The sequence below is a fragment of the Giraffa tippelskirchi genome, chromosome 5 (genome assembly GCF_054371585.1).
Source record: "Giraffa tippelskirchi isolate mGirTip1 chromosome 5, T2T-mGirTip1v1.2.pri, whole genome shotgun sequence".
NCBI classification, from domain to species: domain Eukaryota; kingdom Metazoa; phylum Chordata; class Mammalia; order Artiodactyla; family Giraffidae; genus Giraffa; species Giraffa tippelskirchi.
The window spans coordinates 4966267-4992599 of NC_137279.1; the positions used below are offsets into that span (position 1 = coordinate 4966267).

At 39.9% G+C, this 26333-nt stretch overlaps 2 protein-coding genes and 1 long non-coding RNA gene across 13 annotated transcripts in view; 1 reads left to right on the forward strand and 2 right to left on the reverse strand.

The window, feature by feature from the left end:
* Positions 1-34: 34 nt before the first annotated feature.
* The window catches only part of LOC145507858 (membrane cofactor protein-like), a 102430-nt gene continuing 76131 nt past the window's right edge, over positions 35-26333 (forward strand). For 2 of the 7 annotated variants that reach the window (XM_081495310.1, XM_081495309.1), the window contains exons 1-3: positions 35-361; positions 1732-1934; positions 10515-10640. The gene's annotated coding sequence lies outside the window, so the exon portion shown is untranslated. Of the gene's footprint in view, positions 362-896; positions 1008-1731; positions 1935-3452; positions 3620-10514; positions 10641-26333 lie in introns of all 7 variants that reach the window. The other 5 variants (XM_081495315.1, XM_081495308.1, XM_081495311.1 and 2 more) reach the window with 5 other exon arrangements.
* The window catches only part of LOC145507859 (complement factor H-related protein 2-like), a 41519-nt gene continuing 23657 nt past the window's right edge, over positions 8472-26333 (reverse strand). For 2 of the 5 annotated variants that reach the window (XM_081495318.1, XM_081495319.1), the window contains exons 4-8: positions 14679-14816; positions 14064-14258; positions 13534-13710; positions 9170-9352; positions 8472-8739 (exon numbers count right to left, since the gene is read on the reverse strand). In XM_081495318.1, the coding sequence (XP_081351444.1) occupies positions 8543-8739; positions 9170-9352; positions 13534-13710; positions 14064-14258; positions 14679-14763 (837 nt within the window). In that variant the 5' untranslated portion in view covers positions 14764-14816 and the 3' untranslated portion in view covers positions 8472-8542. The remainder of the gene's footprint in view (positions 8740-9169; positions 9353-13533; positions 13711-14063; positions 14259-14678; positions 14817-26333) is intronic. The other 3 variants (XM_081495317.1, XM_081495316.1, XM_081495320.1) reach the window with 2 other exon arrangements.
* Positions 20327-25055, reverse strand: LOC145507862 (uncharacterized). Its single transcript, XR_014055192.1, has 3 exons — positions 24998-25055; positions 24728-24886; positions 20327-21177 (listed from the first exon to the last, which is right to left on the reverse strand). It is a non-coding gene; the product is annotated as an uncharacterized LOC145507862 (long non-coding RNA).

Here is a 26333-nt window from a genome sequence, read left to right on the forward strand (position 1 = left end):
CGTTAGTTAAACTTTGGCGCGTCGCTCTCCCTGAGGAGGCCGCGAGGGCAGCGGGGTCGTGGCGGCCTCTGAGGGCCAGGGCTCAGGTTCGGAGTTCGCGTTTCAGTTTTGTAAACAGGTTGGTTGAAGGGAAGAGAGTCACAGCACTTCAACCGTAAATGCAGCTGTCTTGGCTTCTGCCGACACAGTCATTCCCCTCCTTCAGCGTACTCGCCCGAGATCCCTCCGCCACTTCCTGGGCCCAAAAGGGAGAAAACGAGGAAAATTAACTGTACAGTTAGTGTGAACGCGCTGATGTCAGTGCAGCGGCTCAGTAATTTACCAGCTGGTTCTTACCTCGGGATTCTGGGAGCAAAACCAGGTAAACAAACAAAACCCGAGATTCCCAGTAATTCATAAGCAGTGGTCTTGACGGGCATGGCCCTGGACAGATAACTTCTCGGTTTTCATTTTAATTGTAGATATCTGATAATAATGATTGTAGCTTACATGTTACTCTCTGCCAGGGGTTGTGTTAAGCCTGCACATATTTATCTCCACCTTCCCTTACACCCTGGGGAAAGGGACCGTTATTCGTGATTCACAGAAGAGCGAGGCCGACGTCCAGCCAGCTGGGTGGCGAGGCCAGGAGGGGCACCAGCGGTGCGGCTCCTCTTGCTGTCCCCGCTACCCCACACTGCCTCTAAAGACAGGGGGAGACTTAATAAATAACCTGTGGATGTGGGTACAGCCACGCAGAATACATGAAAAGAAAACTCCCTGAATGGAAAACCAAAATGAGGAAAGTGATATTGGACATTGTATTCACAGACACCCAATTTGACCTGATGTTGAAACCTGTTAGCTTAACAACACTTACCCAAAAATTTTTATAGAAGTGTTTTTGAATCCTTTAGGACTAATTCACAATGAGAAGACTCCATGCTAAGTCACTTCAATCTTGTCCGACTCTTTGTGACCCTATGGACCACAGCCCACCAGGCTCCTCTGTCCGTGGTATTCTCCAGGTGAGAATACTGGAGTGGGTAGCCATTTCCTTCTCCAGGGGATCTTCCTGACCCAGGGATCTAACTTGTGTCGCCTGCTTTGGCAGGTGGATTCTTTACCACTAGTGCCACCTGGACAATACTTACTCAAAAATGTTTATGAAGATATTTTTGAGTCCCTTAGGACTGATTCTCAATGAGAACACTACCTTATAATTTCTAAGCAAAATGTTAATGTGAACGATGATAACTTTCTAATACACTAAATTTATGTTTATTATTTCATATTGCAATGTTATTCATCAAATTAATATTGCAAATATAAGCCTTCTTAAGCTCAAGTCACTGAAATGTTTGTTTCAGCTCTTTTTAACATGGTAGGAACCAACCAGCTACTAGTGGCCTGTGGTTTACTGTAAACCCTTTCTATGATGGACGAGATGGTATTGTCCTCTCTGGAGTAGATGTATTTTCTGAGTCTGGAGGCTGTACCTCCCCATGAACTATAGAATGCTTCCTCTAGAACCAAAGACTCCATGGTGGTTTTCAAAATGTGTCTAAAAAGTCTTAGCCATTCCTCTTTTCATTCAAGAGGGAAAACAATTTGTGTCTTTGGGTGGTGTGGACTTAGGGATTCACAATGGCAGAAGTGACATGGTATCTCTTCCTAGATTAGGTTATAAAAGCCTGCAGCTTAAACCTGCCTGTGTTCTCACTCTTTCTTCTTATTTTTTCTTGGGAGTAGCCAGCTGCCCATCACCAGGCAGCCCTATGGAGAGAGGCCATGTGGGGAGAACTCGGGCCCAGAAGTGAGCTTGGAGGTGAAGCCTGCTCCAGGACAGTCTCTGGAGACCTCACTGCCATAAACTTTGACCTCAGCCCCAGGCGAGATCTTGAGCCAGAGCCACCAGCTCAGCCACTAGACTCCTGACCCACCGTACTTGTCAGGTAATAAATGTTTGTTGTTCTAAGTGTCTACAATTTAATTTGTTACACAGCAGTGGAGAATTAGGTGTTCCACACAGCACTGCAAATAGTGACAGTTTTACTTCATCTTTTCCGGTTTGGATGCCCTTATTATGTTGATAAATGTTCCCTCTATAACCACTTTGTTGAGTTTTTTTTTTTTTTAATCATAAATAGTTGCCTACAGACTAAAGAAATTTTTAATGAATTTTATTTGTGCCTGGCATTCTGAACTATTAGGACAATTATAAAACAGTCTTGCTTTTTCTCCTTTTGCTCCCGTAAACTTGATATATGTAAAATAAGTTAGGCCCCACAGCTTTCCCACTTCTTAATGTGCTCAGTGACTCAGTTGTGTCCAGCTCTTTTGCAGCCCCATGAACTGTGGCCCACCAGGCTCCTCCTTTCCATGGGATTTTCCAGGCAAGAGTACTGGAGTGGGTTGCCATTACTTCTTCTTCTTTTTTTTTTTTTTTGTGGGGGGGTTGATGGAGGGAAAGACCTAGTATTTTTTTTTTTAATCTGTATTCTTTTTTTTTTTTTAATAAATTTATTTATTTTAGTTGGGGGCTAATTACTTTGCAATATTGTAGTAGTTTTTGCCATACATTGACATGAATCAGCCATGGGTTTACATGTGTCCCCCATCTTGAACCCCCCTCCCACCTCGCTCCCCATTACTTCTTAATAACCTTAGTCAGTGAAGTCTTACCTGGAGGTTAGGAGATAAGACTGAGTGTTCTGATCCTCTGATCATAAGATTGGCTCTGCCAGCCAAAACTGGCAGCCAGCCCCAGTTTTAGGGGCTTTCCCAAAGTCACCTCGTTAACATAGCGATTATACACATTTATAACTCTCAGCACTTAGTAAAAATCATCTGATCATTGTAGATGCAGAAAAAGCATTTAACAAAATTCCACATCCATTTATGTTATGCTAGTGTTTGGAACTGTGAAGCACGAACCTTGTAGGGAGACTAAATGTATGAGAAATATAGTTTGGTCATCTGAATGTCAAATTATACATACATTTTTATAAAGCACAATTTCACAGAAGGAAACTCTTCCGAACTCATTTTAAGAGGCCAACATTACTCTGATAATAAGACCAGATAATGACAACACAAGAAAAGAAAATTGCAGGCCAATATCCCTGGTGAATATAAATACAACAATTTTCAGTAAAATATTAGCAAACTGAATTCATCAACACATTAAAGGATCATAGGCTGTGATCTGCTGCTGCTGCTCAGGTAGCTTTTATTCCAAGTATGTAGAAATGGTTCAACATTCACGAACCACTGTGATATAACACATTAACACAATGAAGGATAAAAATCATAAGATCATTGCAATAGTTGCAGAAAAAGCATTTAACAAATTCCACATCCATTTATGTTAATGCTATCAATAAAGTGGGTATACAGGGAACGGCCATCCATGGCACAACTAATATAATATTTAATGATGAGAAGCTGAAATTTTTTTTGTCTATCATCAGGAAGGACAAGGATACCCACTAAAAGAGTTCCTGGACCCCATTCCACTGTGGCTGTATGCCTGTGTGAAGCCTTTCTAACACCAGTAAGCAGTTCCCAGATGCCAGCAGGGTGTCCAAGAAATCAATTTAATTGTGACACTATCCAGAGATAAAATCAGGTTCCACAGGTAAAGAGCTCATTCCCATAAGATCACCCTATACTTCAGACACTAGTTATAACCCAATTTGCTACCTGTGCTTCTGACCAACTACTACAAACTAGAGGCTCCCACAACCTCCTCCAACTCAGGATGCCAATCAGGGTCCAGGTTGTCACATGTACTTCTGACCGACTGGCTATAAATCAGAGGTTCCCATTTTCCCCTCCTTGGGTTTGAATAATTTGGCTAAATTAATTTGGCTAAAATGGCTCACTCACTAGATTATCAGCTTGTTACAAAGGACATTAAAGACTACAAATCACAAGTCAGATGAAGAGATCAAAACCACAGTGAGATGTCACCTTACACCTGCCAGAAAGGCTGTTGTTAAAAAGACAAAGTTAACAAGTGCCAGCAGGGGCATGATGGAGAAGGAAATGGCAACCCACTCTGGTATTCTTCCCTGGAGAATCCCATGGACAGAGGAGCCTTGTGGGCTGCTGTCCATGGGGTCACACAGAGTCAGACACAACTGAAGCAACTTAGCTTGCATGCATGCATTGGAGAAGGAAATGGCAACCCACTCCAGTATTCTTGCCAGGAGAATCCCAGGGACAGAAGAGCCTGGTGGGCTGCCGTCTATGGGGTCGCACAGAGTTGGACAGGACTGAAGCGACTTAGCAGCCGGGGTATGAAAAGAGAAACCTCAAGTACTTTTGATAGAATGTAAACTGGTTCACTGGTTGGACTTCCCAAGTTGCGCTAGTGATAAAGAACCCGCCTGTAAGTGCAGGAGATACGGGTTTGATCCCTGGGTCAGGAAGATCCCCTGGAGGAAGGTGTGGCAACCCACTCCAGTATTCTTACCGGGAAAATCCCATGGACAGAGGAGCCTGGCAGGCTGCAGTCTGTGGAGTCACAAAGAGTCCAATACGACTGAAGCAACTTAACACACACACAAACTGGTTCAGCCACTATGGTAAACAGTATGGAAGTTCCTCAAATAATTAAAAATGGAACTACTATATGATCCAGCAATTCCACTTCTGAGTGCTTATACAAAGAAAATGAAAATACTTATTCAAAAAGATACATGCGCCCCAGAGTCCACTACATTATTTACAGTAGCAAAGATATGGAAGCAACCTAAGGATTCATAGATGGCAGAATGGATAAAGACAATGTGGTATATGTATTCAGAGAAATGTTATCCAGGCTTAAAAAGAATGAAATTTTGCCATTTGTGAAAACACGGATGGACCTTGAGGGCATTATGCTAAATGAAATGTCAGAGAAAGACAAAGAACATATGATCTTACTTACGTGAACCGTGAACTTCCAGATGTTCAAGCTGGGTTTAGAAAAGGCAGAGGAACCAGAGATCAAATTGCCAATATCTGCTGGATCATCGAAAAAGCAAGAGAGTTCCAGAAAAACATCTATTTCTGCTTTATTGACTATGCCAAAGCCTTTGACTGTGTGGATCACAATAAACTGTGGAAAATTCTGAAAGAGATGGGAATACCAGACCAGCTGACCTGTCTCTTGAGAAACCTGTATGCAGGTCAGAAAGCAACAGTTAGAACTAGACATGGAACAACAGACTGGTTCCAAATAGGAAGAGGAGTACGTCAAGGCTGTATATTGTCACCCTGCTTATTTAACTTATATGCAGAGTACATCATGAGAAATGCTGGGCTGGAAGAAACACAAGCTGGAATCAAGATTGCCAGGAGAAATATCAATAACCTGAGATATGCAGATGACACCACCCTTATGGCAGAAAGTGAAGAAGAACTACAGAGCCTCTTGATGAAAGTGAAAGAGGAGAGTGAAAAAGTTGGCTTAAAGCTCAACGTTCAGAAAACTAAGCTCATGGCATCTGGTCCCATCACTTCATGGGAAATAGATGGGGAAACAGTGGAAACAGCGTCAGACTTTATTTTTGGGGGCTCCAAAATCACTGCTGATGGTGATTGCAGCCATGAAATTAAAAGACACTTACTCCTTGGAAGGAAGGTTATGGCCAACCTAGATAGCATATTTAAAAGCAGAGACATTACTTTGCCAACAGAAGTCCATCTAGTCAAGGCTATGGTTTTTCCAGTGGTCATGTATGGATGTGAGAGTTGGACGGCGAAGAAAGCTGAGCACCGAAGGATTGATGCTTTTCAACTGTGGTGTTGGAGAAGACTCTTGAGAGTCCCTTGGACTGCAAGGAGATCCAATCAATCCATCCTAAAGGAGATCAGTCCTGGGTGTTCATTGGAAGGACTGATGTTGAAGCTGAAACTCCAATACTTTGGCCACCTCATGCGAAGAGTTGACTCATTGGAAAAGACCCTAATTCTGGGTAGGATTGGGGGCAGGAGGAGAAGGGGATGACAGAGGATGAAATGGTTGGATGGCATCACTGACTCGATGGACATGGGTTTGGGTAGACTCCGGGAGCTGGTGATGGACAGGGAGGCCTGGCGTGCTGCAATTCATGGGGTCGCAAAGAGCCGGACACAACTGAGTGACTGAACTGAACTGAACTGAACATGTAGAATCAAAAACAAAACCAAAAAAACAAATAAATAAACCAACCAAAAATTGAGCTTAAGGATACCAAGGATTGATTAGTGGTTGCCAGAGTCTAGAGGTGGAATAGGGAGTTGGGAAAAATGGGTGAAGAAAAAGTAAAAACTTTCAGTTGTGGAAAAAAAAGTCATTGGGATGTAACATACAGCAGGTAACCACAGCTAATAATGTGTTAAAATAATATATTTTAAAGTTGCTTAGATAGTAGATCTTAAAATTTCTTATCACAAGAAAAAAAGTTTTATAACAATGTATAGTGATAGATATTTAAACAAGAGTAACAAAGTATTACCTTAAAATACTTTTACTGTATTTATATCTTTATTTTCATCTTCCAGTGTTCATATTTTTGTAGAAATTTGAAATATTGCTAATCAACTGATTTTTTAATTGGAATACAATTGCTTTACAGTGTTGTGTTGATTTCTGCTGTACAACAAAGTGAAACTGCCATATGTATACATATATCCCCTCCTTCCTTCAACCCACTTCATCCTCACTTCATCCCACCCATCTCAGCTGTCACAGAGCACCAGTGGAGCTTCCTGTGCTATACAGCAGGTTCCCACTAGCTACCTGTTTTACCCATGGTAGTGTATATGTATCAATCCTAATCTCCCGATTTAGTCTACCTTCCCCTTCCCCCACTGTGTACACATGTTTGTTCACAACTTTGTCTCTATTCTTGCCCTGCATAGAGGTTCATCTGTACCATTTTTTCTAGATTCCACCTATAGACATTAGTTTATGATATTTTTTCTCTTTCTGACTTACTTCAGTCTGCATGACAAACTCAAGCAACTGACAAAGGATTCATCTCCAAAATATACAAATAGTTCATGCAACTCAATATCAAAACAACAAACAACCCAATCAGAAAATGGGGAGAAGACCTAAATAGACCTTTCTTCAAAGAATACATACATGAAAGAGGCACATGAAAAGATGCTAAACATCACTAATTATTAGAGAAATGCAAATCAAAACTGCCAGTCAGAGTGGCCATGATCAAAAAACCTACAGACAATAAACGCTGGAGAAGGTGTGGAGAAAAGGGAAACTTCTTGCTCTATTGTTAGGAATGTAAATGGATACATCCTTGTGGAGAACACTATGGAGGGTCCTTTAAAAAGTAAAAATAGAACTACCATATGACCCAGCCATTCCACTACTGGGATATCCCTGAGAAAACCAGGTATTTAAAAATTTATAACTTACACACAATGGAATATTACTCAGCCATTAAAAAAAATACATTTGAATCGGTTCTACTGAGATGGATGAAACTGGAGCCCATTATACAGAGTGAAGTAAGCCAGAAAGAAAAACAACAATACAGTATACTAATGCATATATATGGAATTTGAAAGATGGTAACGATAACCCTATATGCGAGTCAGAATAAGAGACACAGATGCATGGAACAATTTTATGGACTCTGAGGGAGAAGGTGAGGGTGGGACGTTCTGGGAGAATAGCATTGAAACATGTATATTATCGTATGTGAAACAGAACACCATTCCATGTTCGATGCATGAGACAAGGGCTCAGGGCCGGGGCAATGGGATGACCCAGAGGGATGGGATGGGGAGGGAGGTGGGTGGGGGGTCCAGGAAGGGGAACACATGTAAACCCATGGCTGATTCATGTCAATGTATGGCAAAAACTATTACAATATTGTAAAGTAATTAGCCCCCAACTAAAATAAATAAATTTATTTAAAAAAAAAAAATTTATAACTTAAAATGACACATGAACTCCAGTGTTCACTGAAGCACTGTTTACAATAGGCCAGACATGAGGCAACCAAGATGTGTATCAGCGGATACATGGATAAAGAAGATGTGGTACAAAAACACAGTGGAGTATTACACAGTCATAAAAAGAAATGAAATCTAATCACTAATCTAATAAACTAGATCTAATGACTAATGTAGGTATGACACACAGGTTTTTACGTGTTTGTGAAATGATATCTTGAGGATGGAGATAAGCATTTTTTATGAAATAAAGTCTCAGATAACTTCAGAAGTTATGGAGAATATTTTAGAAAGTTAGAATGATGGATGGAAGGAGGCATTGAAGTGATTGCATCTAATTTCTTCCCTAAGATGTTTTGTAAATAGGACATGTAGCATTTTGATTTTCCAAGTGTTAATGAAGTGCTTTTTTTTTTTTTTTTTTAATAAATTTATTTATTTTAGTTGGGGGCTATCTGAAGTGCTTTTAAGAAGTGATTAGTTGGTCACCTGGATTATAATTGCACCATCCACATAATATTTAACACAAATTCTGATTTACTTGATAAAATGAGAATTGGTTTAATAATGAAAAGTTCAGTTTTAGGACTGCATTTTAACCAATGTTTCATTCACAATGAGGATACACCACTTTTCCTTCCTGACAGGTTGTTCGAAATGTATGATCTGGTGTCCTTGGGCGATATCCATGTTTACACATGAATTCAATAGAGTCATGTGTTCTAGTATAAAGTTTCTTATCATGTCTCCATTTTAACTGTATGTTATGTTGTTTCATCATTTCTTCTGAAATTACACATGGATCTGAAGTTAAAAAGAAACATAGAACATTAAGTAGTATACACATATTTCCCTCAGGATTTTAGACTTCCAAGTAGAATCTTCTACACTGGTTCAGGATTTCATTCTCAAAATCTTTTCCAAGCCAACTCACTGAAAATCCATTATGTAGATTCCAATTAATGATATAAAAATGAGGTACCACGTTTAATGTATTAAGTGTTACAATGAAGGATTCATGAAGTCAATATCACATTAAGTTTATATTAAATAATCTTTCATTGCTATGATTCCTTGAACAAGAATTTTTCAAACTTTATTTTCTCATATATTATTATCTGTTAGTCACGCATTCAATAGAATTGTTAATCCATAAAATTTCTATTCTAAACAGCAAAATATTATACCAATTACACTGATTTTCCCAGGATCCGTGAGAAGATGAAAATATTACCTAAGCACTTTGGTGGTTCTGACCACTCTCCATTCCGACACACTATGTATCTGTTTCCCTCAAGTATGTAGTAGTTCTGGCACTGGTACTCAACAGCCGATCCCGGAGCATATTGTGATAATGGGAATGAGGTAGTGTCTCCATTGTTTATTGGTGGAGGAGGCCCACATCTTCCTTGAGGGTCTAAAAACATAATTCGACTTATTGAGGGACCAAAGAAAAACAGAAGTTAAAGAAAGCAGATAAAAATATACCACAATATGTAATATCAAGATTTATGATTTCTGATGACAGAAATGATTAATTTAAGGAATTTTAATCACTTAAACTGAGAGTCAAATTTTAAGGCCTTCCTTTCTAATGTATGAAAGCATACGTTAGACATTAACAAACATGTCTGCTTTGTGGTATTCTGGTACTTAAAAATGTTTTCCTTAATGAATGTATGCTGGAAAGATGGATTGCTACCATAAACAAAGGAAGTTTCTTGGTCTTATGTATTAAGCATACTGCAGTGGCTGTTGAATCTTTAGTGATTTTTAAAATTGATTTTCATTTTTTTCCAAGAGGAACATCAACTTCTTAAATAAAATTCAAGGAATTACAAATGTGTATACTGCTGCTAAGCCACGTCAGTTGTGTCCGACTCTGTGCAACCCCATAGACGGCAGCCCACCAGGCTCCCCAGTCCCTGAGATTCTCCAGGCAAGAACACTGGAGTGGGTTACCATTTCCTTCTCAAATGCATGAAAGTGAAAAGTGAAAGGGAAGTCGCTCAGTCTCGTCCGACTCTTCGCGACCCCATGGACTGCAGCCCGCCAGGCTCCTCTGTCCATGGGATTTTCCAGGCAAGAGTACTGGAGTAGGGTGCCATTGCCTTCTCCGAAATGTGTATAACGTGAAGGGAATTTCAGGCTTTCTGTCTGGACAAAATGAGAAGGGAACATTTCTGCTTATTTCTTCTGCTACAGATTCCCTCTGTTAACTAAAAATCCTGAACAGAATTATGAAAACCAACATAAGAGGTTGTGAAGAGTGTAGAAAAGAAGTAGATTGTTTTGAGACCTTGGGATTCTAGAGTTACACTGCACTGGTTGTTGGAGCTTTCACTTTGCTTTGTATGTATCAGGACCGGGCACTGAGATTGCAGCCCAGAAATGATCTCACATTCAGGAAAAATTAACAAACAAAAAGGTCACAAGAAGGTTGTGCTTTCTTTAGGCCCAGGCCCAGGAAAGGATCAACCTAGCAAGGCAGAAACATTTTTTTTCACAGTACAGGACTTAGTCTAGAAAAACACCACAGAGGAAACCTGAGACCAACCCTCTCTTCCCTTGATCAACAGGGGCCAGTTGATGAGTCCAGACTTTTCACCCACCCTGGAGGGAACAAGACGCCTGTCCTTGTGTTTGGACTGCACCCTGGGGATTTCATGATCTCCTGGAACCTGGATCTTGCATCTACGGTAAAGGTACTTTTGTGGATAGATGCTAAATTTTTGTTATTGAAGGTGGGATACCAGGAGGAGCATCTTATCCTTTATCTTGCTGACATCACTCTCACCTCTGTGCTATTTTTGTTTGTATTTCGTAATTGTTCTCTTCTTTCTGTTTGGAATTTCTTGTTTCTAATAATTTTGTATATTCTCTCACTATTTTATTAATCTCCGTTTAGCAGATTGCTTTTGCTTCCTTTCTTCAATTAATAATAATTTAATCATGTTACAATTTTTTGGATGCTTATATGTTTGCTCATTTTTAAAAAAATTTATTCTATATTGGAGCATAGTTGAGTAAGAATGCTGTGTTAGTTTCAGGTGTTCAGTAAAGTGATTCAGTTATACATATACGTGTATCTCCTCCTGAAATTTTTTTTTATTGGTGTATAGTTGATTTGCAATGTTGTGTTGGTTTCAGGTGGAAAGCAAAGTGAATCTCTTATACACATATGAACTCGTTTTTAGATTCATTTCCCATAATCACCCAAAATGGTGATTGTTAAAATTGTTAAAATCACCTCTATTCAGATTTGCATTACATACGATAAAATCCACGTGTCAGCCAATGATGTGACAATGTGTAATTGTCACAAGCCCAACCAACTAGAGGCAGTTTTCTTCTCCCTTTACAATTCTGCTGTTCCATTTCTACTCCACCCCTCCCCCACAACTCTCCTCTGCTTGGAAGCCCATGTTTTCTGTCCCTATGGAGCAATGCTGCCTTCCTACAACTTTGTTTATGGATTCATTCAACATGTGTTCTCTTATATCTGGCTGCTTTATATCATCAACTGTCTGCTCTGTGGTGTCTTGCATCATTAGCTTACTCCTTTTCACGGTGCAGCAGGGCAGCTTTATATAAACCTAAGTATGTTTATCCATTTTATCTTCTGTTGACTGTCTTTTGAAGTGTTTCCAGTTTGTGGCAGTTATAATTGAGCTATTTATGAGCACCTGAACTCAAGTCTTTGAGTAAACATGTATTTACTATTTCCTGATGTATATTTAGAAGTGAAATTGCTGGGCTATCTGATACATGCATGATTAAATCTATAGGAAACTGCCATACTGATATTCAGGGTGATTGTACCATCTTACATTCCCACCAGCAATGTGTGAGAGTTTCAGCTGAATCCTCACTAACAAACAAGATGATTGGATTTTTTTTTTAACTGAAGTACAATTGGTTTCCAATACTGTGTTAGTCTCAGGGGTACAGCATAGTGATACAGTACTTTGATAGATTGTACTCCCTTATAGTTTAAGACAGAGACTGTAACTCCCTCTGCTATACCATATACCCTTGTGGCATATCTGTTCTATATAATACATGGTAGTTTGTACCCCTTAATCCCATACCTCTAACTTGCCCCTCCCTACTTCCTTCTGTCTTTTGGTAACTGCGAATTTTTTTCTATATCTGTGAGTCTGTTTCTGTTTTGCATATACATTCAGTTGTATTATTTTTTAGATTCCATGTATAAATGATATCAGAGAATGTTTGTCTCTCTGTTTTGAGTGCCTCTCACTGAGAATAATATTCTCTGGGTCTATCCATGTTGTCACAGGTGGCACTGTTTCATTCTGTTTTGTAGCTGTGTAGTATTCCATTGTGTATATACAATGGAAAACACCTGAGTTGGTTGCCAGGGGAGCCAACCTTGTAATAAGAAGATTAAAAGTTTCAGTCCCACAACCCTGACCTCCAGGGAGGGAAGAGTGGCTGAAGATCACATCAACTGCTGATGGCTCATGGATTAATCAATTTGTCCCTGACATAAAACTTCCATAAGGAAAAAAAAGGATGGAATTCTGAGAGATTCTTGGTTGATGAACATGTGGACATGCTGGAAGAGTGGCCTGGAAGTTCCATGCCTTCCACACGGCTCACCCTGTGCATCTCTTCCATCTGAGTGTTCCTCAGTTATGTTCTTTATACTCTTTAAGCTGGGAATCTGGGAAATCAAATGTTTCTTTCAGTTCTGTGAACCAGTCTAGCAAATTAACTGAACCTGAAGAAGAGGCCCTGGGAACCTCTAATACATAGCCAGCAGACAAAAGCATAGATGACAAACTAGACTTGTGACTGACTTGTGAATGGGGGGTGGGAGGAAGAAGTCTTGAGGGCCTGAGCTCTTACCTGTGGGAACTGACAGTATTTCCAGCTAGACGGTTTCAGAGAACTGCTTGGTGGTGTGGAAAACATGCATCATCACAATAGGAAAGGTCATTAAACAACTGGAATGGCCTATTTCAACAGAATTATAAATAGGCTTATCCTAAGTCGAAGTAAAAGCCACATGTGGTAACTGAAATAGTCGATTCGACAAATTTGGTTTTGACACCGAAAAAGGCTAGTTTTCTTTCCCGTTGTCTCCTCCCTGTGTATCTTTCACTTACTTGCCAAAGGACCTTGTCAGAGTCAACTGGCTGCCTTTTAATTTTAAAATTCCATGAGAGAACCATATTTTGACTTGCTTCTTTTGATGCATTGTTATGTTATGTGAAGCTATTAGGATTTACATTAAAATGCTGTATATTCAAAAGCAGCACAATATATACTACCAAGATTTGTTGATTCTGATAAAAATCATTCACTGAAGACACTATATAATGTGAGAATTATAGTTTTTGACTGTGTTCTTGGCTAGTGTTTGCTATTATTACCTACATTTAATTTATGTAAGTAGACAAAATGATTTTCTAGTGATGACCCAGATATTTGCAGCTCTACTTAGGCAGAGTTGGAACCTTGAACTGAAAAGGTGATAATAGTAGCAACAGCAATATCGCCTGTACTTAATATTGTTATTTCTCTATAAAATATAAATGAATACTGGACCCAAGAGCACAGTGTGTTACTCACAGACACGACGGCATTCAGGAGGGGAGGACCACCCTGCTTCTCCACATGTAACGCTGCTCTGACCATTTGGGAGGCTGTAGCCAGTGTCACACACAATGTGAACGATGTCGCCTTCCCGGTGTGCTTGTCCTGAAGATGTAGATTGACCATTTTCCACCCAAGGGAAAAAGCACTGTCCTAAAAGGCAAAAGATGACTGGTACTCATCTTGCAATGAAAGAGTACGACATTTTGCAAAGTTCCAAAGAGAAATCAAGTACAAAAAATTTGCTTCTTAAAAATTAGGCCATGCATGTAAAAAATTAATATGCCATGTCATTAATTCCGACTTGTATAATGAAAACATTTTTCATTTGTAAAGTTACTTTCCACAGACATCTTCTCACAATGACTATCATAGGTTGTCTTTGCTGTCTCCTCTGGCCTCCACTGCTACAACTGTCCAGACCCTGCGATTCCTTCAGGCACGGCCTCTCCACCCACTGGACACACTGATAATTCATCCCGGTGATGAGGAGGGTGCTTACTCACTGAGACACTTTGGTGTTGGGGACCATCCTTTCTCTGTGCAGGTTATTCGAGTCCAGAGTGATTGTGAAGGAGACACAAAGCTGTGATCACAGGTGTAGTAGAAATACTTCCCTACATCGGCTGGGAAGATTTTTTTATATCTATTTTCATTATATATGCTTCCATGTTTTATTTCTGGAAAATCACACATTTTTCCTTAAGAAAAAAATAGTTATCCTACATTAGTGAATGGTTCTATCTATGTTAATAATCCCATTGATGAATTTATTATTCTACTTAGCTTAATTATCCCACTTGTAGTAGTGATAGAGATCTAGGACAGTCTATAACTAATAGAGTATAAAGGTACTGGGGAAACACAGGATGTTTATGTTCTTTGGAAGTGTTTCTAATATTGACATTATACAGGAAAAAAGAAGAGAGAGAAAACATAATTTATTTTCTTTTTCCTTAGAGTATGAGATAATTTCCCTATAAATTTACTCTCCATAATGATGACACAATACCGACAATTTCTACAAGTCGACTGTTAAAATATAAAGACCCATGAAAGTAGATAAAACATGAAGCTACACTTAAGAGGGAAGCTGAGTGTTCAGCTCTGTTTCAACTTACCTTGTCCATGAGCACAGCAAACCCACAGGGTGAGGATGACATTGAGTAGTAACAGCATGTTAGATATTCTCAAAGGCACGTTCATGCAAATATTCCAGTTGTGTTGTTTGATTGTTTAGCAGCTCATCAAGTGTGACTCTGAATTTAAGGGATATCTATCAATGTGATGCTAGTTAAGTGAGGTCACTTAGTATCAAAGTTCAAAGAACTTGGCCAAATCCCTGAATTCCTGGTAGTGGTTTCAAAACAATTTCTTGAATTCATTCCCTGACATGTACTTGTCTGTTGGGAAAGACAGAAGGGAACGCTAGAGGACAAGATGGTTGGATGGCATCACCGACTCAACGGACATGAGTTTGAGTAAGCTCCGGAAAATGGTGAAGGACAGGGAGCCTGGCGTGCTGCGGTCCATGGGGTCGCAAAGAGTCAGACACGGCTGAGCGACTGCACAACAACAAATGTCCTTGTATGAGTTTGTTTGTTTCTTTTTAGGGAGAGTACTAGACTGGCCTCCAAAGTTATATAAAACACTAATTTTTAAATAAAACACTTCTCAAAAAATCACAATTTCTTTCTCAGCCAGACGAGTGACCGAGTGTATGTCACTAACACTTTCTCATGGCCTTTACTTACCTTCTCCCAGCTTTGCGTAGGGTAGGGGTTGATGAAAATTGATGTGTATTTGGACCTTACTCCACTCTCTATATTTTCTTGTGCTTAGGGAAGCACCAGTTTTTTTGGAACTAACTCACTTGGGATCATACTAGTAAGTACGAGAGTTTCAGTGTATCCTCGGCATTAAGTATTTAATGCACTTTGCATGTGTGCTCCCTTGAGTCTGACTCTCTGTGACCCCCACGGACTGTAGCTGCCAGGCTCCCCTGTACATGGGATTTCCCAGGCACAGATACTGGAGTGGGTTGCCATTTCCTTTTCCACAACGTACTTTGAGGCACCTTTTAATTTTAAAACGTATTCAGATGCACACAATGATAACCCTCTTTTTCTAGGAATATAACTCAAGAACCTTCATCTGTTCTTTCACTGACTTATTAATTGCTTTTATTCTTTATTTTGTTTACATGTGTGTATTTATATAACCAATTATATTTGTCATCATTTAAAGTGTAATTCTTTAATAGAAGAGAATTTCTATTATCAAGAAATTCTATTATCTAATTATCAAGCAGATAATTAACATGGAAAATATACTACTACTATAAAGGAGAAGAAAATAGATCAGTCACCAATGTGAGAGAGTTAATGTACTGAAATTATTTATTAATTCCTTACATAATATTACTATAATAGTTTCAGAATACTAAATTATTTATTAATGTAAGTAAGACTTCTAAAATAGAAAAGTAGTTTATAGCAACTAACCCTTCTATAAAGAAATATTATAAACTAATACAAACTACAGCAATGAGTACTTGACAGACTGAAAGAAAGCAGAAAATGTTAAGTGTCCAACCCTTGAAAAAATGGAACCAAACTGAGACCTGTATTTACCCATTTTTGGGGAAATTCCCCAAAATCTTCATATTTCTCCTGAAGTTATCTACAAAATCCACATGAGGATTTATGGGGTGAAACTCCAAAATTAGATAAAATAAAATTAAAAAGAGAATTACCAGATAATAATGAAGAGTGCTTCATAATAATAAATAGTCCAGATGATGTTAAATTCACTAAGGCAAAAGGAAAAAAGCCATTATGATGGTAAGTGGTAAGGGCAGAGTAAAACATAATTATAGCATGTAATGTTTAAAAATTAAGGATTCTGCCAAAAAAGGGGTATTAGACATATAAAAACAAAAATTGAAAAAATATTAAAAGCCACACTGACTTTTATAAATACTTTAAAAACTTTATTAAGAAATGCATTTGAGAAAATGTTTGAAGAGTGCTACACTGCAAATTGTAAAACAAAACTGAGAAAAATGTTACAATGCAGATCAAGGAAGAAGCGGAGGATAAACCTGCAATAGAACAGTTAGTGTCACCAAGACGTCAATTTTCCCCAATTAATTTATGTTTTGAATATGACCCCAGTAGGATTCTTTAATTTGTCCTCCAAAAGTTAATAATATGATTGAAAAATGCATGTGCCAATGGCCAGATCAATCTTGAAAATAAAAGAAGATTCATAATACCAGATGTCTAGATTTATAATTAAGATATTGTGTTTATCTCAGTGTGGTAGTTGGCTAATGATAGTCAAATTGATCAGTAGAAAGAAGCAAGTTTGGAAATACACACCCACCCAGAGATTGCATTTTGTGCACCAATGTAATTCATCAGGGAAGAGAAGTTTTCCCCAGAAGGGTGAGGTGACAGTTGGCTTTTGGTTGGTAAACAAAATAGAACCCTTTTAAGATATATATATTTTTATTGAAGTATAGTTGATTTAAAATGTTGTGTTTCTCTTGTATAGTAGAATAGTTCAGTTATGCATATATTCTTTTTCACATTCATTTCCATTGTGGTTTATCTCACAATACTGAATACAGTTTCCTGTACCATACAGTACAGTTTTGTTGTTTATCTTTCATATATATAATAGCTCATATCTGCTAATCCCAATCTCCCCATTCTTCCTGCCCCACCGTTGGCAACCACAAGTCTGTTCTCCGTGTCTGTGAGTCTGTTTCTGTTTCATAAATAGGATCCTTTGTGTCATATTTTAGACTCCACATATAAGTGATATATGGTATTTTTCTCTATTTGCATAATTAGTATTGAGAGTCCTTTTGATGTGAAACTCAAAAAACTTAATTATTTTTTTTTCCTTAGAAGAGTACAAGGTAATTTTCCTGTTAAGTTTACTCTCCATCATGATGATACAATATAGACAATTTCTACAGAGGAACATGCAAGTAGATAAACATGAAGTTACACTTAAGAGGGCAACTAAATGTTCAAATCTGTTTCAGCTTTTTCCCTGAGCACAGGAAACCCACAGGGTGAGGACGACATTGAGTAGTAACAGTGTGTTAGATATTCCCAATGGCATGTTCATATAAATATTCCAGTTGTGTTGTTTGGTTGCTTAGTGGCTCATCAAGTGTGACTGAATTTAAGAGGAGTTCTGTTCTGAAAGAGATGGGAATACCAGACCATCTGACCTGTCTCTTGAGAAGCCTGTATGCAGGTCAGGAAGCAACAGTTAGAACTGGACATGGAACAACAGACTGGTTCCAAATAGGACAAGGAGTACGTCAAGGCTGTATATTGTCACCCTGCTTATTTAACTTATATGCAGAGTACATCATGAGAAACGCTGGGCTGGAAGAAACACAAGCTGGAATTAAGATTGCCAGGAGAAATATCAATAACCTCAGATATGCGGATGACACCACCCTTATGGCAGAGAGTGAAGAAGAACTAAAGAGCCTCTTGATGAAGGTGAAGGAGGAGAGTGAAAAAGTTGGCTTAAAGCTCAATGTTCAGAAAACTAAGGTCATGGCATCTGGTCCCATCACTCCATGGGAAATAGATGGGGAAACAGTGGAAACAATGTCAGACTTTATTTTTTTGGGCTCCAGAATCACTGCTGATGGTGACTGCAGCCATGAAATTAAAAGACGCTTACTCCTTGGAAGGAAGGTTATGGCCAACCTAGATAGCATATTTAAAAGCAGAGACATTACTTTGCCAACAAAAGTCCATCTAGTCAAGGCTATGGTTTTTCCAGTGGTCATGTATGGATGTGAGAGTTGGACGGTGAAGAAAGCTGAGCACCACAGAATTGATGCTTTTGAACTGTGGTGTTGGAGAAGACTCTTGAGAGTCCCGTGGACTGCAAGGAGATCCAATCAATCCATCCTAAAGGAGATCAATCCTGGGTGTTCATTGGAAGGTCTGATGTTGAAGCTGAAACTCCAGTACTTTGGCCACCTCATGCGAAGGGTTGACTCATTGGAAAAGACCCTAATGCTGGGTAGGATTGGGGGCAGGAGGAGAAGGGGACGACAGAGGATGAGATGGTTGGATGGCATCACTGACTCGATGAACATGGGTTTGGGTAGACTCCAGGAGTTGGTGATGGACAGAGAGGCCTGGCGTGTTGCAATTCATGGGGTCGCAGAGAGTCAGACACGACTGAGCGACTGAACTGAACTGAACGGTCAATATGATGCTAGTTAAGTGAGGTTACTTAGTAAATATCAAAGTTCAAAGAGCTTTAAAAATCCCTGATTTCCTAGTAGTGGTTTCACAACAGTTTCTTGAATTCACTCCCTGATATGTACTTTTACAAATTTTATTTTTTTTAAGACAGTAACAGACTGGCTCCAAAAGTGATATAAAGATCTAATTTTTAAATTAAACACTTCTCAAAAATCGCTGAAATTCTCTTTTCAGCCCGGTGAAGCACATATGAATAACTGATTCCATGTCACTATCCCTTTCTCATGTCCTTTCACCCAGCTTGCTTAGGGGTTTATGAAAACCAGCGTATCTTTGGAGCTTACTCCACTAGGTATACTTTCTTGTGCTTAGAAAGTGAAAGTCACTCAGTCGTGTCTGACTCTTTGAGACCCAATGGACTGTAGCCCACCAGCCTCCTCTGCCCATGGGATTCTCCAGGCAAGAATGCTGGAGTGGATGGATTGCCATTTCCTTCCCCAGGAGGTCTTCCTGACCCAGGGATCAAACTCGGGTTTCTCACATTGTAGGCAGATTCTTTAGTGTCTGAGCCACCAGGGAAGCTGGTGCTTAGGGAAGCACCACTTTTTTAAAAAACTCACTTGAGATAACAGTAGTGAGTACAAGAGTTTCAGCATATTATTGACATTAAATATTCTTTAATGTGCTTTGAGGCACCTTTCATTTTAATTTAAAAATATATTCAGATGCACACAAAGATACCCTGGAGGGGGGCATGGCAACCCATGCCAGTATTCTTACCTGGAGAATCCCCATGGACAACGGTGCCTGGCAGGCTACAGTCCGTGGGGTCACAAAGAGTCAGACATGACTGAGCGACTGAGCACAGCACAGCACAAGAGTGTGTCACTCCCATTTCCACTGGATTCCTAGTACTGTTAATCTTGCCCAAGGAGACACAGCACCATATATCAGATGCTGACAGAGCAGAGGGAAAATGGCCACAACCTGGCAAAGAATTGACACCTTGGGAACACTGAAACTGAGTTTTCCAACTGCTCTGCCGCTATTCTGTCAATCAAACTGCTTCAGGTTGCTGGGGCCTATATATTCACTAGTGAATTCCAAAACTGTAGGCTACTGCTGCATTTCTTTTGCTGAGACATGAGTTCCTTGATCAGAAGCATTGCTCTGTGGATCACCACCATGTGGATAGGTCCACAGAGGGTTGTTTTGGCAGATGCATTATGCAGGGAAAGCACATCCATCCAGAGTGACTTTCTATTCCGGGAAGAACAAAGCGCAGCCCCTTCCATGATGGAAGTGTCAGAGGAATCACCTACCATCAGGTGGCTGGTCCTCACCCTGGGATTGGGCCACACCAGAGACTCAGCTGGTGTCTGCTCCTAGCAGACAGCATGCTCCACAGTGGCTAAGGAGATAGGCTTTGTGGAGTGGAAGTCCTATTTCTGAGCCCATAAATAACTTCCGTTCTGATCACCATGGCCCATTTTTACGTGAGCCCACCAGGACATAACAGCAGTGGCTGGGGACAATCTGACTATATCCACCAAACACATTATCTTACCCACTTGACTTTTAAATTTGCCTCTGCTGAGATCAATCTTTGGTGAGGATCACATTGAACATATATTTCCTCACCCTTTTTGCTCATCAGAGAGATCTATACACATAACATCTTTCCATCTCCTTGTGGCCAGTTTTCCAACCATTTTCATTCCTATTCTTGGACCCCATTCTTTCCAACTTTAACTGCAGACATCCTAGTGTGGTTGAAAACATAATTGTCACTGTAATCCAGCTACTGGTAGAATGAAACTCTGGGTTTCCTTTTCAGTGGTCTCAGCTCAGTGGCTACAGGAGATGAGGATTTTATTCAGGGTCAGCAGGAAAACTTTAAGGGCATTTGTGCAGCATCTGAACTGTTTATTTGAATTCCTGAGCTCATATCATTCTTTCTTCATTTTGTCTCTTGCAATGAGGATCAACCAGCCCACCCAATTCTACTCATTAGTTTCACAAAAATGCTCTAAGATATCAAATACTTATCTCCTATAAATACAATTGGAAGTATCAATTGTTGGTATTTTGTGTATCTTTATCATCACAGCATGCCATGGACTATTAGTGTCATCTTTCCTCTGGGCAGTAGATGCATTAGTGCTGTTAAAAATGTCAGATTTGACGAGACTTCCCTGGAGGTTCACTGGTTAAAATTTTGCCTTCCAACCCTGGGGGTGTGGGTTTGAGCCTCAGTTGAGGAGCTAAGATCCCACATACCTTGTGACCAAAAAACCAAAATGGAAAACAGAAGAAATATTGTAACAAACTCCATAAAGACTTTAAAAATGGTCCACATCAAGAAAATCTAAAAAAAAAATCAGATTTGAGAATAAATTCCAGAAATTACAGAACCAATTTTGAAAACTTATCCTAAAGGTTTTCTTCTTTAGGATCTGTCATTACCAAAGTCTATGTTAAGAATTAAGAGTTCTTTTTAGAGGAATAGAAGCATATCCTAAATTAGTATAACACACACACACACACACACACACACACACACGGAGAGACAGAAGGACAAACATACATGGAGAAGTTCAGTTCAGTTCAGTCGCTCAGTCATGTCCAACTCTTTGCAACCCCATAAATCGCAGCACGCCAGGCCTCCCTGTCCATCACCAACTCCCAGAGTCTACCCAAACCCATGTCCATCGAGTCGGTGATACCATCCAGCCATCTCATCCTCTCTCGTCCCCTTCTCCTCCTGCCCCCGATCCTTCCCAGCATTAGGGTCTTTTCCAATGAGTCAACTCTTCGCATGAGGTGGCCAAAGTATGGGAGTTTCAGCTTCAACATCAGTCCTTCCAATGAACACCCAGGACTGATCTCCTTTAGGATGGACTGGTTGGATCTTCTTGCAGTCCAAGGGACTAAGAGTCTTCTCCAACACCACAGTTCAAAAGCATCAATTCTTTGGTGCTCAGCTTTCTTCGCCATCCAACTTTCACATCCATACATGACTACTGGAAAAACCATAGCCTTGACTAGACAGACCTTTGTTGGCAAAGTAATGTCTCTGCTTTTAAATATGCTATCTAGGTTGGTCATAACTTTCCTTTCAAGGAGTAAGTGTCTTTTAATTTTATGGCTGCAATCACCATCTGTAGTGATTTTGGAGCCACCCCCCAAAAAGTCTCACTGTTTCCCCATCTATTTCCCATGAAGTGATGGGACCAGATGCCATGATCTTAGTTTTCTGAACATTGAGCTTTAAGCCAACTTTTTCACTCTCCTCTTTCACTTTCATCAAGAGGCTCTTTAGTTCCTCTTTACTTTCTGCCATAAGGGTGGTGACATCTGCATATCTGAGGTTATTGATATTTCTCCTGGCAATCTTGATGCCAGCTTGTGTTTCTTCCAGCCCAATGATTCTCATGATGTACTCTGCATATAAGTTAAATAAGCAGGGTGACAATATACAGCCTTGACGGACTCCTTTTCCTATTTGGAACCAGTCTGTTGTTCCATGTCCAGTTCTAACTGTTGCTTCCTGACCTGCATACAGGTTTCTCAAGAGACAGGTCAGCTGGTCTGGTATTCCCATCTCTTTCAGAATTTTCCACAGTTTATTGTGATCCACACAGTCAAAGGCTTTGGCATAGTCAATAGAGCAGAAATAGATGTTTTTCTGGAACTCTCTTGCTTTTTCGATGATCCAGCAGATGTTGGCAATTTGATCTCTGGTTCCTCTGCCTTTTCTAAAACCAGCTTGAACATCTGGGAGTTCATGGTTCATGTATTGCTGAAGCCTGGCTTGGAGAATTTTGAGCATTACTTTACTAGCGTGTGAGATGAGTGCAATTGTGCGGTAGTTCCAGCATTCTTTGGCATTGCCTTTCTTTGGGATTGGAATGAAAACTGACCTTTTCCAGTCCTGTGGCCCCTGCTGAGTTTTCCAGATTTGCTGGCATATTGAGGGCAGCACTTTCACAGCATCATCTTTCAGGATTTGAAATAGCTCAACTGGAATTTCATCACCTCCACTAGCTTTGTTCGTAGTGATGCTTTCTAAGGCCCACTTGAGTTCACATTCCAGGATGCCTGGCTCTAGGTGAGTGATCACACCATCATGATTATCTGGTTCGTGAAGATCTTTTTTGTACAGTTCTTCTGTGTATTCTTGCCACCTCTTCTTAATATCTTCTGCTTCTGTTAGGTCCATACTATTTCTGTCCTTTATCGAACCCATCTTTGCATGAAATGTTCCCTTGGTATCTCTAATTTTCTTGAAGAGACCTTTAGTCTTTCCCATTCTATTGTTTTCCTCTATTTCTTTGCATTGATCCCTGAGGAAGGCTTTCTTATCTCTCCTTGCTATTCTTTGGAATTCTGCATTCAGATGGGAATATCTTTCCTTTTCTCCTTTGCTTTTCGCTTCTCTTGTTTTCACAGCTATTTGTAAGGCCTCCTCAGACAGCCATTTTGCTTTTTGGCATTTCTTTTCCATGGGGATGGTCTTGATCCCTGCCTCCTCTACAATGTCACGAACCTCTCTCCATAGTTCATCAGGCACTCTGTCTATCAAATCTAGTCGCTTAAATCTATTTGTCACTTCCACTGTATAGTCATAAGAGATTTGATTTAGGTCATACCTGAATGGTCTAGGGATTTTCCCTACTTTCATAAATTTAAGTATGAATTTGGCAATAAGGAGTTCATGATCTGAGCCACAGTCTGCTCCCGGTCTTGTTTTTGCTGACTGTGTAGAGCTTCTCCATCTTTGGCTGCAAAGAATATGATCAATTTGATTTCGGTGTTGACCATCTGGTGATGTCCATGTGTAAAGTCTTCTCTTGTGTTGTTGGAAGAGGGTGTTTGCTATGACCAGTGTGTTCTCTTGGAAAAACTCTATTAGCCTTTGCCCTGCTTCATTCTGTACTCCAAGGCCAAATTTGCCTGTTACGCCAGGTGTTTCTTCCTACTTTTGCATTCCAGTCCCCTATAATGAAAAGGACATCTTTTTTGGGTGTTAGTTCTAAAAGGTCTTGTAGGTCTTCATAGAACCGTTCATCTTCAGCTTCTTCAGTGTTACTGGTCGGGGCATAGACTTGGATTACCGTGATATTGAATGGTTTGCCTTGGAAATGAACAGAGATCATTCTGTCGTTTCTGAGATTGCATCCAGGTACTGCATTTCGGACGCTTTTGTTGACCATGATGGCTACTCCATTTCTTCTAAGGGATTCCTGCCCACAGTAGTAGATATAATGGTCATCTGAGTTAAATTCACCCATTCCAGTCCATCTTAGTTCGCTGATTCCTCGAATGTCGACGTTCACTCTTGCCATCTCCTGTTTGACCACTTCCAATTTGCCTTGATTCATGGACCTAACATTCCAGGTTGCTACGCAATATTACTCTTTACAGCATCGGACTTTGCTTCTATCACCAGTCACATCCACAGCTGGGTATTGTTTTTGCTTTGGCTGCATCCCATTATTCTTTCTGGAGTTATTTCTGCACTGATCTCCAGTAGCATATTAGGCACCTATTGACCCGGGGAGTTCATCTTTCAGTGTCCTATCTTTTTGCCTTTTCATACTGTTCATGGGGTTCTCAAGGAAGGAATACTGAAGTGGTTTGCCATGCCCTTCTCCAGTGGACCACATTCTGTCAGACCTCTCCACCATGACCTGTCCTTCTTGGGTGGCCCCACATGGCATGGCTTAGTTTCATTGAGTTAGACAAGGCTGTGGTCCGTGTGATCAGATTGGCTAGTTTTCTGTGATTATAGTTTCAGTATGTCTGCCCTCTGATGCCCTCTCGCAACACCTACCGTCTTACTTGGGTTTCTCTTACCTTGGATGTGGGGTATCTCTTCACGGCTGCTCCAGCAAAGCGCAGCCGCTGCTCCTTACCTTGGACAAGGGGTATCTCCTCACAGCTGCCCTTCCTAACCTTGAATGTGGAGTAACTCCTCTCGGACCTCCTGTGCCCGCAGTCAGATTCTTTACCAGTTGAGCCACCAGGGAAGTCCTTGGAGAATGTTACACTAGTAGAAATGCTTCCAGCCTGAACTGAAAGTAACAGGCATCATACAAATAAAGGAAGAATGTCTTCCAAGATAGAGCCCTGCACCCAGAAGTCTGGGCCAACAGGGTCTCTTCCAGTTGAGAAAGTAGGCTTACCTGCCTGGTGGTCCAAAAAGCTGGGGCTGCCCCCCAGTGGCCCAAGGACAGAACATCAACTTCACAGTTGAGTGTTCTCTGTTCTTGGAACCTAGTGAAAATTCTCCTGATGGGTTTTGAGTTTGAGACCTGTTACCCTTTTTTCAAAAATTTTCTGTTTGTCCATTTTTGAATGGTAATATATATCCTGTGTCTGTTTTAATTTTGGAAGTGCATTACTTGTTTTCTGGGTTCACAGAGTCACACATGAATAGAAATTTTGCCCAAGGGTGGACCTGTAACTGAGTCTCACTCATAACTTATTTAGAAGATATTTAAGTAAAATTTGGGCCTTAGAGTTGATGCTGGAATGGATTAAAACTTTGAGGGTTGTTGGAAATGGGTGAATATATATTTTATATATGGGAAAGGTATGAATTTATGTGGCCACAATGTGAACTGTTATGTCATGACTTTTAGAAATTAAAAATGTTTGTATCAACTGATTGAAGCTAACTATGCTGTTTGTAATGTATGAACATAAAAATCACATTTCAGATTTTTGTGGCTTAATGTTTCAAAAACTCTACCAGCAAAATCATGAAAATGTTATTAGATCTGGAGATCATTACAAAAGAGAGCTCTATAATTCCCAACACACGTTATCTTACTTTTTATGTGTGTTCAGTTGCTCAGTCATGTCTGACTCTTTGGGACCCCGTGGACTGTAGCCCACCGGGCTCTCTGTCCATGGAATTTCCCAGGCAAGAATACTGGAGTGGGTTGTCATTTCATACTCCAGAGCATCTTCCCGACCCAGAGATAGAACCCTTGTCTCCTGTGTCTCTGCATTGCAGGTAGATTCTTAACCGCTGAGCCACCACAGAATATATACCCTTACTTTGTATATGTCTCTATTTTAAAATAACATATTCTATGTTTCAAAGGTGATACACATTAAAGACAGAAAAATTCAAGAATGCTTGTATGCAAAAAGGAGTTAAACACATTTTACACTATTATCTCTAAATTCAACTATTGTTATTCTAAATATTCTATTATGCTTCTTGCCAATATTTTTCTATAAAAACACAATCAGTGTTTAAAGCATGGTGTGTTTATGTGCATGTGTGTTTATACTAGATGTCAAATGTTTTTAATCACTTGTCATGTTACAATCATTATGCACCCAATTGGATCCTAACTCCTCTTTCTTTGAATTATTGTGTGCTAGATATTCATGTTGTAAATGGTCATGCATTTCATCACTTTTTGGTATATTTATCTTTTGGTAGATGAGCGAAAGTAAGAAATATCTGCTTACATCTTATTACTATCATATGTATGACATAGTTCG